This window comes from Bos indicus x Bos taurus, chromosome 14 (assembly GCF_003369695.1).
Source record: "Bos indicus x Bos taurus breed Angus x Brahman F1 hybrid chromosome 14, Bos_hybrid_MaternalHap_v2.0, whole genome shotgun sequence".
NCBI lineage: Eukaryota > Metazoa > Chordata > Mammalia > Artiodactyla > Bovidae > Bos > Bos indicus x Bos taurus.
In genome coordinates, this window is record NC_040089.1 from 22,281,183 (window position 1) to 22,296,822 (window position 15,640).

At 41.3% G+C, this 15,640-nt stretch overlaps 1 protein-coding gene across 4 annotated transcripts in view; it reads right to left on the reverse strand.

The window, feature by feature from the left end:
- Positions 1-15,640, reverse strand: part of TCEA1 (transcription elongation factor A1) — a 29,087-nt gene that overhangs the window by 7,923 nt on the left and 5,524 nt on the right. The window contains exons 2-5 of one of the 4 annotated variants that reach the window (XM_027560985.1): positions 11,098-11,160; positions 9,522-9,627; positions 1,879-1,996; positions 847-992 (exon numbers count right to left, since the gene is read on the reverse strand). In XM_027560985.1, coding sequence (XP_027416786.1) covers positions 847-992; positions 1,879-1,996; positions 9,522-9,627; positions 11,098-11,160 — 433 coding nt within the window. The remainder of the gene's footprint in view (positions 1-846; positions 993-1,878; positions 1,997-9,521; positions 9,628-11,097; positions 11,161-15,640) is intronic. The other 3 variants (XM_027560987.1, XM_027560988.1, XM_027560986.1) reach the window with 3 other exon arrangements.

Here is a 15,640-nt window from a genome sequence, read left to right on the forward strand (position 1 = left end):
CCCCTCATTTCACAACTCCAGAAATTCTGGCTGTTCCCACAGACAGCAGAGAAACTTATGCAAAGAACTGTCTTGTCTCCTTCCTGCCTCAGGCTTCCATGCAAATAAACCATTCATTTCATTGGCCAATCACATATATGGACACACTCAGAAGACTTCTAAGCAAACGTTCAAAGTAACAGAAGGAACAAAAAAAACTAGAAAGAAACAAGAAAATATACATAAAGAGATAATAAAGGAAACAGAGTAAAGAAAAGGCAGAGTAAGAAGAAAAATAGGTCATACTAACTAGGGCTCAGTATAATAGAAAAGGATGCATTTTTAGAAGACAGTAAATACATATTCCTATATATGAAACTTTAAAGCCAAAGTTTTACATAGGAATGAATACCCCTAAATTAAATTAAAGCTCCCATATATAAACCAAGATCTCTTTCTCACTTAAAAAAGTAGGAAATGAAATTATGAATATAAAACTTATTGTATGTCATAGTAACATTTAACAACAGGACAATAATATGGTATCATTAACTCTCAATCTGAGGGGGGGATACTGAGTTTGCAGATTAAACATAAGGAGAAAAAGGATTGTGAAAAAGAGTTTAAATGAGTACGACTCAGGGGAACATTCACCAGAAGGAAGGAACCTATTGTTTCTGAGAATCACACGTAATAAGCAGAGGCCTGGATGCCTGCGCCTCTCTGCTCTCAGTAACGCCCAGCACAACAGCCTCTCCCTGGGCTGGGCGGTGAGGGGCAGCAGCCATCGGGATCCCACCCAGAGGATGAAATGAGGTGGACAGGGCAGCGGTGGCCTTGGTCAAGGGACTGAGCAACAACATTTACCTCCTGTTCGGAGAGCAGCAGCGAGCATCTCCCTGCACTTTAACCGCACAGAATCAGAAGTGCTCGGCGCCCGAGGAAAAGATGAGACGTACGTGTCCCGGGCATTGGTCTCGTCCTTTCTGCTGCTCATGTTGCCACTGGAGCTGCTGGTATATACACACACACACACACACAGACACACAAAAAAAGAAGTCAGGAAAACTCTCTTAAAGTGAGTATCATTACCATTACTCTCTAAAAACAGTAATTCTGGGCCTAAATAAATCAAATAGTATTCCAGTGACTCTTAAATGGAAAAAGAAAAAACCTGCCTGTAGATAGATTAAAAAGAAGTTAAAACTTTTAGTAAAGATGAGACAAGTCTTTTATTTTTTTAACCTTGATCCTCCTTTTAAACGTTAAACAATATTTTTAATACAGAAAACACACATTACACCTCAATACAGCACATGAAAAGATGGGATCTCAGTTATGAGCAGAGGGGGTAGAGGAGGGCACAAAGACTATGATCGCTCTTGACCAAAACCAGAGAGAGAAAGCTGGCAAACCCTGCTCCAATCAGACAACCAGTGAGGCTTATACGTGAGACACCACTTCAGGATAAAAACCACAGGGATGAGGAGTCATGAAAATATAAACATCTCTTAATTTCTCTCTAAAAATATCAACACCATTGCAACAATTAATAACTCTTCCAGTCAACCTAATCACTTCAACCACTCCTGATTAACTTGCTGTGTTAGATTCTTACTGAAATATTTTCGGACTGGTTTCAGTTAACTTTTACCACAGTAAAGATTTCCGCCAATTAGTTCTGCCAAACTAATCCTGCCTTTCACTCCACTGACGTCACTTGCTACTCCCTGCCGGCAGGCAGCCCCTTGCCCTTGCCGGTAACCCAGCCGGCCTCCACACACAGCCTGCATGGGCCCGGCGGCCACTCCGCAGGCCTTCTGAGGTCAGTCTTGTGTTTTCTGAAGTCTCCATGACCCCTGTCTCCCAAAACACACAAGCTCCCATGAAGTGAAATACCTTTCCTCTCTTGCTTCAGGGCTATTCTGTGACGTAACTGCAGTATCTTTTTTCTTTTCTTCAGAGTCTTTATCTGTTGATGGTCCATCTGAAAATTTATGAAATTCCTGTTTCAGCACTTGTTAAAACAAAACAAAAAACAGGACTACTACATGTTATCAAGCTATTTATCATGCAAAAAAAAAAAAACAATAAAATCCTAAGCTTTTAACAAGTAAATGAAGTTTACGCAGCTATTCTGTTAGCAAATGTACATGGAAGAAACACTGCACATTAAAAAAAATTAAAGTGCAAAGTATATATAACAATGTTGTTTTGATAATTTTTCACGAAGTAAAAAAATTTGAGGTGGTACTCAAAATACAAATAAATATTTCAGAGATAGTAAACAAAGAAGATTTTCATAGAATATACTTCAGGATTATTAGTTAGGCCTACTCAGCATCTCCTCTATCTTAAATAATCTGAAAACTAATACAGGTTATTAATACTAATGAAGCATAAGCTTTAAGACTTAAAAGAAGTGAGTCATCAGACACGGGAAAATAAAAGTACATAAAATAGGTTGGACGAAGGCAACAGTTTAGCACTGGAAAGAAACATTCACGTTTATATCAACCAAAACAGCTTTGAAGCTGGGTTCAGAAATATTTGGAGCCACTGCGTGAACTACCCCAGTTTGGTCTACCCGAGTCCTAGAGCTGCATGAATAACTCAGTTCTCCACTGCCCTCTGTACAGAACACGGAAGAACATTTACCCTTGAGGCAGGACTGCCCAGGCAGCTCTAAGCTCCTACGCTAACATGCCACTCTGGACGGGACGGACTGACAGAAGACAGTCCCAATCACAACTCCAGAACTATCATGGGAATCCAGTCCTCATGACACATGTCAGTTCTCAGAGACCAAGTGTATTGTCCCCTTTACTCTATAATTCCCTGGAAGGCCTGAAGATGCTATGGTATCGTGAGGAAGAAAGCACGGATCAGCGATGACATTTCAGAACAGAGCAAGGACCAAGAAGTGTTCCCACAGCAACAGGGAGTAGAAGGCTTCAGAAAGGTCACATGATGCATTGTGTCCGACTCTCTGCAACGCCATGGACTGTACAGTCTACCAGGCTCCCCTGTCCACGGCATCCTCTAGGCAAGCATACTGGAGTGGGTTGCCATTTCCTTCTCCAAGGGATCTTCCTGACCCTGGGATCAAGCCCAGGTCTCCCACACTGCAGGTGGATTCTTCACCATCTAAGCCACCAGGGACAGGTAATACAATCAGGCAGTACCGTCTAACAAGGTCCAGTGCTGGTGAGGGAGCAGTAACGCTGCCATGGTGCAGTGTGCGCTACGGTGGCCCTCTGAGAAGGCAGGGCAGTAAGAGGCAGCAACGGTCGTAAAAACACTCCAACCTGAGCAGAGGGTGGTGAGCCACGCAGCAGAGCCTGACTACAGAGGGCTCAGACCACACCCTAGCTCAGCCGCTCAGCACCGCTCCTACTGCGCACAAACAAGTCACCTGATCTCTCAGTCCCTCGACTGTCTCAGCACAAAGTGGGGGTTACAGCAGCCCCTCGACTATCTCAGCACAAAGTGGGGTTACAGCAGCCCTGAGCACGCGGGACAGCCCGGAGGACTAAGTGCATTAATACAGGCCCACACACGGTGTGTCTTAAGTGTCAGAACTGTGCTAACCAGAAGCAGAGGAAATCTCCCAGAAATCTAGCTAACCACCTAAACGGCAATGTTTTCTGGTTTGGAATCTAATACAGGATCCTCTTTTTCGTTAGTTTTCTTAAGGCTGAACTTTCTAAATTTCACAGGCTTTACAATTTTTGGTTCCTAGTTTCCAAGCTCTTATATGTAATAGGTCTTTTATTATTACTGCTGCTATCTATGAAGTATTAAAAGCTTCACTTTTTTTCTTTTCTCCTCCACATGAGGCTGGTAACTGCTCAGGAAATGGCTGGTTCCAGGGCTGGGACAGATAAGTCCAGCATGTTGCGTGGTGCCAGAATGCAGGAAAGAGGTTAAAAACAACAACAAAAAAAAGCAAGGAGCTTGTCAAAGAGACACAGAAGCCAGTTTGCAGGGGTGCCCACTGGTCAAACCTGGGACAATATAAATATCAAAATATGAGCAGGAATGGATTATAATCCATTATACAGAACAGGAACCTATGCGTCCACACTCACAACAGAACAAGAACTGAGAGGCAAGAAGAGGGTTCTTCTTACAGAATGATGATGTATGAAAACTGAAAAAGTAGAAAAACTAGAAAATCTTAATTTTTCAACTGTTACCAGAAAGAATGGTTTGGGCAGTAATCAGGGGATACCAAATGGGGGTGGGGGAAGGTCTGACAGGGAGCACCATAGTTTCAGGGTCTTAAAGTGATTCCCACAGAACTATCAGACACAAGGAAAAATCATCAGTGACTCATTGTACACCTTGGATCGGTCTCAGAAATAATACCGTCCTATCTCTGTACACCACACCCCGGAAGGACACAACACACATGCGCAATACCCCAACTATGGACGCAAAACCGGATCTAGTCGTGAGAAAATGCCAGATGAAGCCCAAACAGGGAACATGGCGGTCCAGTGGTTAGGACTTAGCGCATTCACTGCAGTGGGCCCAGATCCAGTCTCTGGTTGGGGAACTAAGAGCCTGCAACATGCACTGCGCAGGCCAAAAACAGACAACGCCCCCCACACACAACAACAGAGGGAGGGGAGGAGGGGCCATGTGTTCTTCAAAAGTCCATGTCCTAAGAGACGCTTACTCCTTGGAAGAAAAGTTATGACCAACCTAGATAGCATATTGAAAAGCAGAGACATTACTTTGCCAACAAAGATCCGTCTAGTCAAGGCTACGGTTTTTCCAGTGGTCATGTATGGATGTGAGAGTTGGACTGTGAAGAAGGCCGAGTGCCGAAGAATTGATGCTTTTGAACTGTGGTGTTGGAGAAGACTCTTGAGAGTCCCTTGGACTGCAAGGAGATCCAACCAGTCCATTCTGAAGGAGATCAGCCCTGGGATTTTTTTTGGAAGGAATGGTGCTAAAGCTGAAACTCCAATACTTTGGCCACCTCACGCGAAGAGTTGACTCATTGGAAAAGACTCTGATGCTGGGAGGGATTGGGGGCAGGAGGAGAAGGGGACGACAGAGGATGAGATGGCTGGATGGCATCACCGACTCGATGGACATGAGTTTGAGTGAACTCTGGGAGCTGGTGATGGACAGGGAGGCCCGGCGTGCTGAAATTCATGGGGTCGCAAAGATTTGGACACAATTGAGCGACTGAACTGAAAAGACATAAAAAAATCTTAAGGATGAGGAAAAAAGCTGGAAAAGTAACTACTGGGACAACTGACAAAACTGGAACGAACAGTGCACTGCAGATTAAGGTAACTGTGGCTGCGCGGGCACAGGAGGGCCTAGAGGAGCTATACCACATTGAAGGTCAGGAGGGGCGGTGGTGAGGAGATACCCCTTGTCCAAGGTAAGGAGCAGTGGCTGCGCTTTGCTGGAGCAGCCGTGAAGAGATATCCCATACCCAAGGTAAGAGAAACCCAAGTAAGAGGGTAGGTGTTGAAAGAGGGCAGACACACTGGAACCATACTCACAGAAAACTAGTCAATCTAATCACACTAGAACCACAGCCTTGTCTAATTCAATGAAACTAAGCCATGCCCGTGGGGCAACCAAAGATGGGCGGGTCATGGTGGAGAGATCTGACAGAATGTGGTCCACTGGAGACGGGAATGGCAAACCATGTCAGTATTCTTGCCTTGAGAACCCCATGAAAAGTATGAAAAGGCAAAATGATAGGATACTGAAAGAGGAACTCCCCAGGTCAGTAGGTGCCCAATATGCTACTGGAGATCAGTGGAGAAATAACTCCAGAAAGAATGAAGGGATGGAGCCAAAGCAAAAAGAATACCCAGCTGTGGATGTGACTGGTGATAGAAGCAAGGTCTGATGCTGTAAAGAGCAATATTGCATAGGAACCTGGAATGTCAGGTCCATGAATCAAGGCAAATTGGAAGTGGTCAAACAAGAGATGGCAAGAGTGAATGTCGACATTCTAGGAAGCAGCGAACTAAAATGGACTGGAATGGGTGAATTTAACTCAGATGACCATTATATCTACCACTGCGGGCAGGAATCCCTCAGAAGAAATGGAGTAGCCATCATGGTCAACAAAAGAGTCTGAAATGCAGTACTTGGATGCAATCTCAAAAACGACAGAATGATCTCTGTTCGTTTCCAAGGCAAACCATTCAAAATCACAGTAATCCAAGTCTATGCCCCAACCAGTAACACTGCAGAAGCTGAAGTTGAACGGTTCTATGAAGACCTACAAGATCTTTTAGAACTAACACCCAAAAAAGATGTCCTTTTCATTATAGGGGACTGGAATGCAAAAGTAGAAAGTCAAGAAACACCTGGAGTAACAGGCAAATTTGACCTTGGAATATGGAATGAAGCAGGGCAAAGACTAACAGAGTTTTGCCAAGAAAATGCACTGGTCATAACAAACACCCTCTTCCAACAACACAAGAGAAGACTCTATACATGGACATCACCAGATGGTCAACACCGAAATCAGATTGATTATATTCTTTGCAGCCAAAGATGGAGAAGCTCTATACAGTCAGCAAAAACAAGACCAGGAGCTGACTGTGGCTCAGACCATGAACTCCTTATTGCCAAATTCAGACTGAAATTGAAGAAAGTAGGGAAAACCACTAGACCATTCAGGTATGACCTAAATCAAATCCCTTATGATTATACAGTGGAAGTGAGAAATAGATTTAAGGGCCTAGATCTGATAGACAGAGTGCCTGATGAACTATGGACTGAGGTTTGTGACATTGTACAGGAGACAGGGATCAAGACCATCCCCATGGAAAAGAAATGCAAAAAAGCAAAATGGCTGTCTGGGGAGGCCTTACAAATAGCTGTGAAAAGAAGAGAAGCGAAAAGCAAAGGAGAAAAGGAAAGATATAAGCATCTGAATGCAGAGTTCCAAAGAATAGCAAGAAGAGATAAGAAACCCTTCCTCAGCGATCAATGCAAAGAAATAGAGGAAAACAACAGAATGGGATCTCTTGAGATCTAGAGATCTCTTCAAGAAAATTAGAGATACCAAGGGAACATTTCATGCAAAGATGGGCTCGATAAAGGACAGAAATGGTATGGACCTAACAGAAGCAGAAAATATTAAGAAGAGATGGCAAGAATACACAGAAGAACTGTACAAAAAGATCTTCACGACCCAGATAATCATGATGGTGTGATCACTGACCTACAGCCAGACATCCTGGAATGTGAAGTCAAGTGGGCCTTAGAAAGCATCACTATGAACAAAGCTAGTGGAGGTGATGGAATTCCAGTTGAGCTATTTCAAATCCTGAAAGATGATGCTGTGAAAGTGCTGCACTCAATATGCCAGCAAATTTGGAAAACTCAGCAGTGGCCACAGGACTGGAAAAGGTCAGTTTTCATTCCAATCCCACAGAAAAGCAATGCCAAAGAATGCTCAAACTACCGCACAATTGCACTCATCTCACACGCTAGTAAAGTAATACTCAAAATTCTCTAAGCCAGGCTTCAGCAATGTGTGAACCGTGAACTTCCTGATGTACAAGCTGGTTTTAGAAAAGGCAGAGGAACCAGAGATCAAATTGCCAACAACCACTGGACCATGGAAAAAGCAAGAGAGTTCCAGAAAAACATCTATTTCTGCTTTATTGACTATGCCAAAGCCTTTGACTGTGTGGATCACAATAAACTGTGGAAAATTCTGAAAGAGATGGGAATAGCAGACCACCTGATCTGCCTCTTGAGAAATTTGTATGCAGGTCAGGAAGCAACAGTTAGAACTGGACATGCAACAACAGACTGGTTCCAAATAGGAAAAGGAGTATGTCAAGGCTGTACATTGTCACCCTGCTTATTTAACTTATATGCAGAGTGCATCATGAGAAACGCTGGGCTGGAAGAAGCACAAGCTGGAATCAAGATTGCCGGGAGGAATATCAATCACCTCAGATATGCAGATGACACCACTCTTATGGCAGAAAGTGAAGAGGAACTAAAAAACCTCTTGATGAAAGCGAAAGAGGAGAGTGAAAAAGTTGGCTTAAAGCTCAACATTCAGAAAACGAAGATCATGGCATTTGGTCCCATCACTTCATGGGAAATAGATGGGGAAACAGTGGAAACAGTGTCAGACTTTTTTTGGGGGGGCTCCAAAATCACTGCAGATGGTGACTGCAGCCATGAAATTTAAAGACGCTTACTCCTTGGAAGGAAAGTTATGACCAACCTAGACAGCATATTGAAAAGCAGAGACATTACTTTGTCAACAAAGGTTCGTCTAGTCAAGGCTATGGTTTTTCCTGTGGTCATGTATGGATGTGAGAGTTGGACTGTGAAGAAGGCTGAGTGCTGAAGAACTGATGCTTTTGAACTGTGGTGTTGGAGAAGACTCTTGAGAGTCCCTTGGACTGCAAGGAGATCCAACCAGTCCATTCTGAAGGAGATCAGCCCTGGGTTTTCTTTGGAAGGAATGACGCTAAAGCTGAAACTCCAGTACTTTGGCCACCTCATGCGAAGAGTTGACTCATTGGAAAAGACTCTGATGCTGGGAGGGATTGGGGGCAGGAGGAGAAGGGGACGACAGAGGATGAGATGGCTGGATGGCATCACTGACTCGACAGACATGAGTCTGGGTGAACTCCGGGAGTTGGTGATGGACAGGGAGGCCTGCTGTGCTGCGATTCATGGGGTCGCAAAGAGTCGGACACGACTGAGCGACTGAACTGAACCAATGTTAAATTTCCTGAATTTCCTGTATTAGGATTACATAAGAAAATAAACTTGTTCTAAGAAAACATACACTTAAGTTTTAAAGAGTAAATAAAGACGAGAGATCCACCTATTCTCAAATAGTTTGGAAAAAATAAAGTGTATGCATCAGGATATACATAAAGATAAAAAGAGAAGAGAGACTATGACAAAAGAAACATGGCAAATATTAAAGATGAATGCCCTAGAAAAATGACACGTGAATTATTTTTATTATTTTTGAAAAATTTCTCTAAGTTAGAAACAGTTTTTTTTCAAAAAGTGGGACACCTTCCCCTCCGGGAAAAATTTTCTTCTTAAAGAGGCAATCCAGGGGAGGAGGGAGGTGAGATGTATGGAGAGTAATGTGGAAACTTACAACACCATATGTAAAATAGATAGCCAATGGGAATTTGCTGTATGACTTGGGGAACTCAAACAGGGGCTCTGTGACAATCTACAAGGGTGGGATGGGGAGGGAGGGGACATGGGTCTACTGATGGCTGATTCTTATTGATGTATGACAGAAATTAAAAAAACTCTGTAAAGCAATTATCCTTCAATTAAAAAATAAAGTGGCAAAAAAAGAAAAAGAGGCAATCCAGTTATAAGTATTAAAAAATCTGACTAGCTTAAAAAGCAGAACCCTCAAGGTCAGACTAAAGCCCCCTTCCAGATTATAAAGTACTGATTTCAAAACACCTATATTCATTAAAAGAAAAAAAAAAATTCAACAACTCAATGTTTGAATAAACCAGATCATAAACATATATAAGGGAAGATACCTAATAACTTTTTCCAGGATTTGATGAGGGACTTTGCTAAAGATGTAACTTCTTCATCTGTGCTCTGCTTGCGAATAGCATTCACTGACATTCCAATTCTTGTGGACTGCGAGGCAATGACAAAAAAAATGTATACAAGCAATTTTATTTCAGGCAATTCGTTGTTTGATTTTCTTGTTTTCCAGATGCCTCTTCATTTTAGAACAGAAAAAACATCAACTGTATGAATTCTTTTAGCAGTAGACTGTAGATTTAAGACACACACATCAAGGGTCTCACCACCGAGATCTGCAGGCATGTTAACTCGCTACTGAAGTGAGGCTGGTCAATTAGTAAGATGAAGTCAGTCTCTTTCACAAGAGAACAGAACAAAGAGTGTGTGTGTACACAAGGCAGGCAGATGCAACCACGGGCTCACACACACACCCACTTTGCTTCTTCACATTCTCCTGCACAGATTACTATGTACATCACGTGCTGCACCTTATGAGGACACCTAAACAAATACTACCGTCCACACAAGGTTAAACACCAGCACATGATCACAGATACTAAAAATGGACTTCACAGAATACAGACAACTTAACTTGTGGACATACGTGCTCAGGGGCGTGCTGGGAGCGCCCATATTCATCAACTGTCCCAAGATCCTTTAAAATCGAGATCATCATCCCTATTTTTAAAGATAAAGAGACTGGAAGTGTCAATAAATAACCTGGCCAGCATCACACCATTACTAAATGGCAAAACTGGGATTTTAATCCAGGTCTGTTGCCTCCAAAATCCATGCTCTTTTCCCACACATCAACTGTCTTCAAACTGCTCAGAGAACATAAAGGCTCTGATGGCCAATTATGGATGATAGATAAAAAATGGTGACTTAATGTAAATTTAGGTTGTCAGTAGACAATCTCTCTAAATATGGTTATGGAAGAAATAAAAGGAATTGTTAGTGAGATACAAAAGGGAGCCCTGCTATAAACTTTAAAGCTGAGAAATAAACGGATCCTTAAGATTTCCTTTTAAATTATTCAATGTACTCAACAAAGAGATTTGGGGCATCTGTTGAAGAATCTAGAATATGTATCTGACTGGACTGCCCTGTGTTCTCTCTCGAGAGTGGAGCACAGCAGAGGAAGTTTCCACAGCAGACACACACAGGGGACTCACCACTCTAAAACCCCAAGGTGGTTTAAGATCAGCATGTGGGGGACGTTTTTCCCACAGAAAGTGGTTTCTTTCTTGTAGAAGATAGTATGTTCTAAGAACTTTTCTCAGTGAAGAAAAACTGTTAGAACTTTAGAATGCTTTAGAACTTGTCTAAAGCACTGCCTTCTCAGCCGGTGGGGCATGCACTTGAATGCAGAAAACCTTTCAAAAGCAGGCAACATTTTTCTATGATGGTAACTCAGTAGATTAATAATTTATGTTACCATCTTTAAAAAAAAACAAAAACAAGTTAATAATGTTTTACACTACAAAAGGAAAATACAAAAAACTTATATTGGTATTGAAGATGTTTCAGTATTTTATGACAATTACCTATTCAAAAATTATGACATATGTTAGCACATACCTGTAATAGTTCCAGGGTCATGGGAATATTCTTAAGCTCCTTCAGTAAATCCAATGCTCCAGCCTATAAAATAAAATAATTTCAAACTAAATTCTCCAGAGAGTAAAGCAAAGAGTAACCAGAGATTTAAATGTATATTTTCCTATCCACAGTTCACTGAGAGTCATTTATTCATGTGAGGAGAATGGTATATAGAGATACAGATACATAGATGAAAGAGGAAAAAAAGAAAGAGCAAACAGTTTTCCAAACAGGCTGCAACTCACTAGAGGATCATAAAATCCATTTATTGGGTTATAACCAGCACCTACGTGTTGTCGTGTGAAAGTTTACTTTCAGTAGTATTTGTTTGTGTGTCCCAACTTGAAATGTGCAATGTTTCTCACTGTGGTGGTACAATACCCCCAGACTTCCATGCAGGGCAATTAGCTATGGAAGCAGGAGTGGGAGAGTGCTGGTGGTGGGGGCACCGCTTCTCTAGAATTCTCACCATGCCTCTGCACCTCACAGCTCAGACTCAAGGACACTGCTGTCTACCTGGTTCTTGCATGGTAAGAAGCAAACTCTGAAAGGAAATCCAGAAGTGAGGTCTCTGTTAAGCTCGCAGGCCCATCTTCTGCCAAGGCTCTGATTCCCATCTAGAATCAAAGGCTTCCATGCAGCTGATGACGATGAGACTTAGCACTGCAGCTAAGGGGGCTGGGATTACATGAGAAGCAACAGTGCCACCTACAGCTTGTGGCCAACGTTCCAACATGATACTCATTCAACTGACCACATTTCAGTTCAGTTCTGTTCAGTTCATCTTAATACATTTAACTTAATTAATCATATATCATTTAGTCTAACAGTGACCTAATGTACTATATTTGGACAGATTATTATTCTACACACCACTAATTAAAAAACTATTAAACTATCATAAACTTTTCTTATCACTTCTTTTTACTTTTGCAGTTCCTTTAGACTTGGAATTTTTGTCATATTACCTTTTACATATAGAAAAGTGTAATCAAAACTGGCTAAAGTGGTGGTTCTAAAACTATTTTTCAGAGTCTAACACTTATGAATTGCCTATTGACTCAGATTCCATAATATCTGATTTTAGCCCACAAAAAGCTGTGTCAAAACACTAGTAACACAACATTTCACAAAACAATCTATAAAAGAGCTCTGAGCTCTGAGCCATCAGCTCTCTGCAGGCACCAGGGTGGGCTCTGGGTGTGTAAGCCTGCTGCCTTTACCCCACTGCTCTTCTCCCACTGGTTTCTTGCGGGGCCAAGAGCACCCCACTACTCTCAGATTTCCTTCCAAGTCATTGACACCTGCTCCACAATGTTGATGCTGGGCTGGATGTTCTGTCTGTGAAAGTACATCTCAACATCCATCTGGCCAGCAACATGTGTAACTCATTCTGCTTTCTGAAATGTTAAAATATGAAAACTAGGCACTCCATGAACCAGTGAAACACACCACACCCTAGGAAAACAGAAAGCCCAGAGCATGGAACAAGCATGGAACCTCATGGTATCACTGTATTTTTTAAGTTTAAAATCAAGCAAAGGTTTCTAGCCAGATAATTCTTACATTTAAAGTTGACAGATGTGGCCCTGAACAATAAAACAGTATTAAATTTTCTTCTGGCAACAGATGCATCCTTTTAATTTAACCCAGAACCTCCTAGCTAAAAACAAGTTCAATAGAAATTATGAAATAGGTCATTATAAAGGATTTTAAGGATCCACCTCTTAAGAGATTCCTCCTGATCATAAATTCTATAATTTATTTTTATTTAGAGGCAACTAAAAATAGTAAAACATTAGAGTTGTTAAAAAATAAAACACTGACTTTAAATTTATTGTTAATCAAGAATTTTTACATGCATGCCATTTTTGTGAGCAAGTGTCTTCAATCCTGTATCTGCAAATCCCCAAACCAAAATCCTTTAAAAACCAAAAGATTTCCCATAGATTTTCAATAAACTCATTTGGCAGTAACATCTAATCTCAACAAATGTACACAGCTATTTAGTTCTATTTATCCTACTTAATGTGTGAATGTTACATTTCACTATAGAAATGCCTATGTCTGATTACCGGGAACTGCCCAGCTCCCACTGAAGATACTATGAAATATGTGATGTTTGTACTATACCAATATCTTTATAAACCTGGAAAATTTGGAATTCTCAAATATGTTAAAGACTCTGAAGGTTTTGATTACAAGACTGTTTGCCTGTATCCTTATCTACCGGAGATATTTTTCTTCTACTCACATCTCTGTGGTCTTTTTGAACAATTTCTGACCTAAGATCAATTAAAAGTGAAGATAATCACAATTCTAAGAGTCCCTTAAAAAGCAGGGTCTCTTACATAAAGCTGGGCTGCATATAAAGTTGACTCTTCTAACACATCAGCAATGTGGCTTAAGGTCTAAGCTGTTTTTCAAGCAGAAGGAAGCAAAAGATTTGCATTAATTTCATCACACTCTCCTTTTTCACTCGGATCTCTTTGGTGAGACTGGGGTTAGAGATATAGGCTATGGAAGGAAGGAAAAGTTAAATAACACTTATCGGATAAAAGTAAGACCTTTCTCAGAATTACAGTGTGTTCTAATGAAATAAGATGTGTATTTCAATCAAGGTTCTTTAGGAAATAAACAACTATTAATATGATGATCTGGATGGATGAAAAGGGCAAAAAAGAGACGATCATATGTTAATTCAGTGACAAAAACTTTTTTGAGGGTTACCATGTGCCAAGCGCTGCATACAGTATCTCATTTCTTCTTTACAAGGAACCCTATGGAAGCAGGAATCCTATTATCCCCATTTTACAGATGAGGAAATTAAAGCCCAGAAAAGTTAAGAAACTTGCACAAGGTCACATGATTTACTAACCAGAAAAAGTGAGATTTACCCCGTTCTGTCAAATGACATGCTCACCCTTAACAAACACCCTTCTACACCACATGCCAAGCTCTCTGCTGTGCTGAGGACACAGCAATGGGCAAAACAGAAACCCTTTTTGACCTCAGGAAATCCAAAAATAAGCAGAAATCTTTGAGCCTCCACTTCAAACCTTCAATTAAACAAGAAAAAAAAACAAAACCCTGAATTCAGAGAAGGTAAGTAATTTGCCCGAGGCGATACTGATGGGTACTGAAAAGGGACAAGAGCCCACTTTCCTGGCCTACGTCACTGCTCTGTCCATTCTATAGCCCCACCCTTGGGGCAGTTCTGCTCTGTGTGAGCTCCAGCAAACAGCACTACTAAACAGTCCCTAATCATCACCTGCCTCTAAAGGTCAAGTCTATTTGATTGCAGCATCTCCTACAGACAATGATGCAAGAGAAAGAAAGAGTCTGCCTCAACTTCAAGAGTCAAATTTAGTTCACAGTACTGGCTAAAAGATAAACAGCTACAGACTACTTTATTACAGCCCTGGTACTACTACCTGTCATCAGAGAGAAGTGCTTTATAAAATATGGTATGATGAGAACCCAGTACATTCAAGACTGTACAGGATCCAAACGGCCTTCTGTTCAAGGAAGAGGGAAGAAGCAACACAGAACACAAAGAGCACACATGTATATGGTAGATCTAGATTAAAATCCAGGCTCTGTCAATTCTTAATTGTCAGATCTTGGGCATGTTACTTTGCTTTTTCAAGCTTCAGCTTCTTCATGTGTAGATGAGCATATTACACTAAACTTTAGTTAGGATGATCAAATGAGGTAATAGAACACCTAAGAAGTATCAAATTACAGTGCCTGACATATAAGAGATGGTTGGTAAGATACAAAATTTATACATAAATTCAACTTTATAAAAATTAAAAGCTTTGGGGGATTCCCTGGTGGTTCAATGGTTAAGATTCAGTGCTTTCATGGAGTGGCCTGGGTTCAGTCCTTGGTTGGGTAATTAAGATCCTGCAAGTCACACAGTGTAGGCAGAAAAACAAAAGGTTTTATCTTTCAGAAGACACTATTAAGAGAGTGAAACAACAGCCCACAAAATGAGAGACAATATATGCAAATCCTATCTCTGATAAGGGTCTAGTATTCAGAATATAATGGAGAAGGCAGTGGCACCCCACTCCAGTACTCTTGCCTGGAAAATCCCATGGGCGGAGGAGCCTGGTGGGCTGCAGTCCATGGGGTTGAGAAGAGTCAGACATGACTGAGAGACTTCACTTTCACTTTCCACTTTCATGCATTGGAGAAAGAAATGGCAACCTACTCCAGTGTTCTTGCCTGGAGAATCCCAGGGACAGGGGAGCCTCGTGGGCTGCCATCTATGGGGTCACACAGAGTCACACACGACTGAAGTGACTTAGCAGCAGCAGCAGCATTCAGAATATAAAGAACTCTCACAACTTAGTAATACAAGTATTCAATCAAAAAAATGGGTAAAGGATCTGAACAGACATTTCTCCAATATGCAGTGCACCAAGTACTGAAAAATGTTCATCAGTAGTCATCAGAAAAATGCAAATCACCACAATGAGATACCACTTTATACTCACTACAAAGGCTATAATCA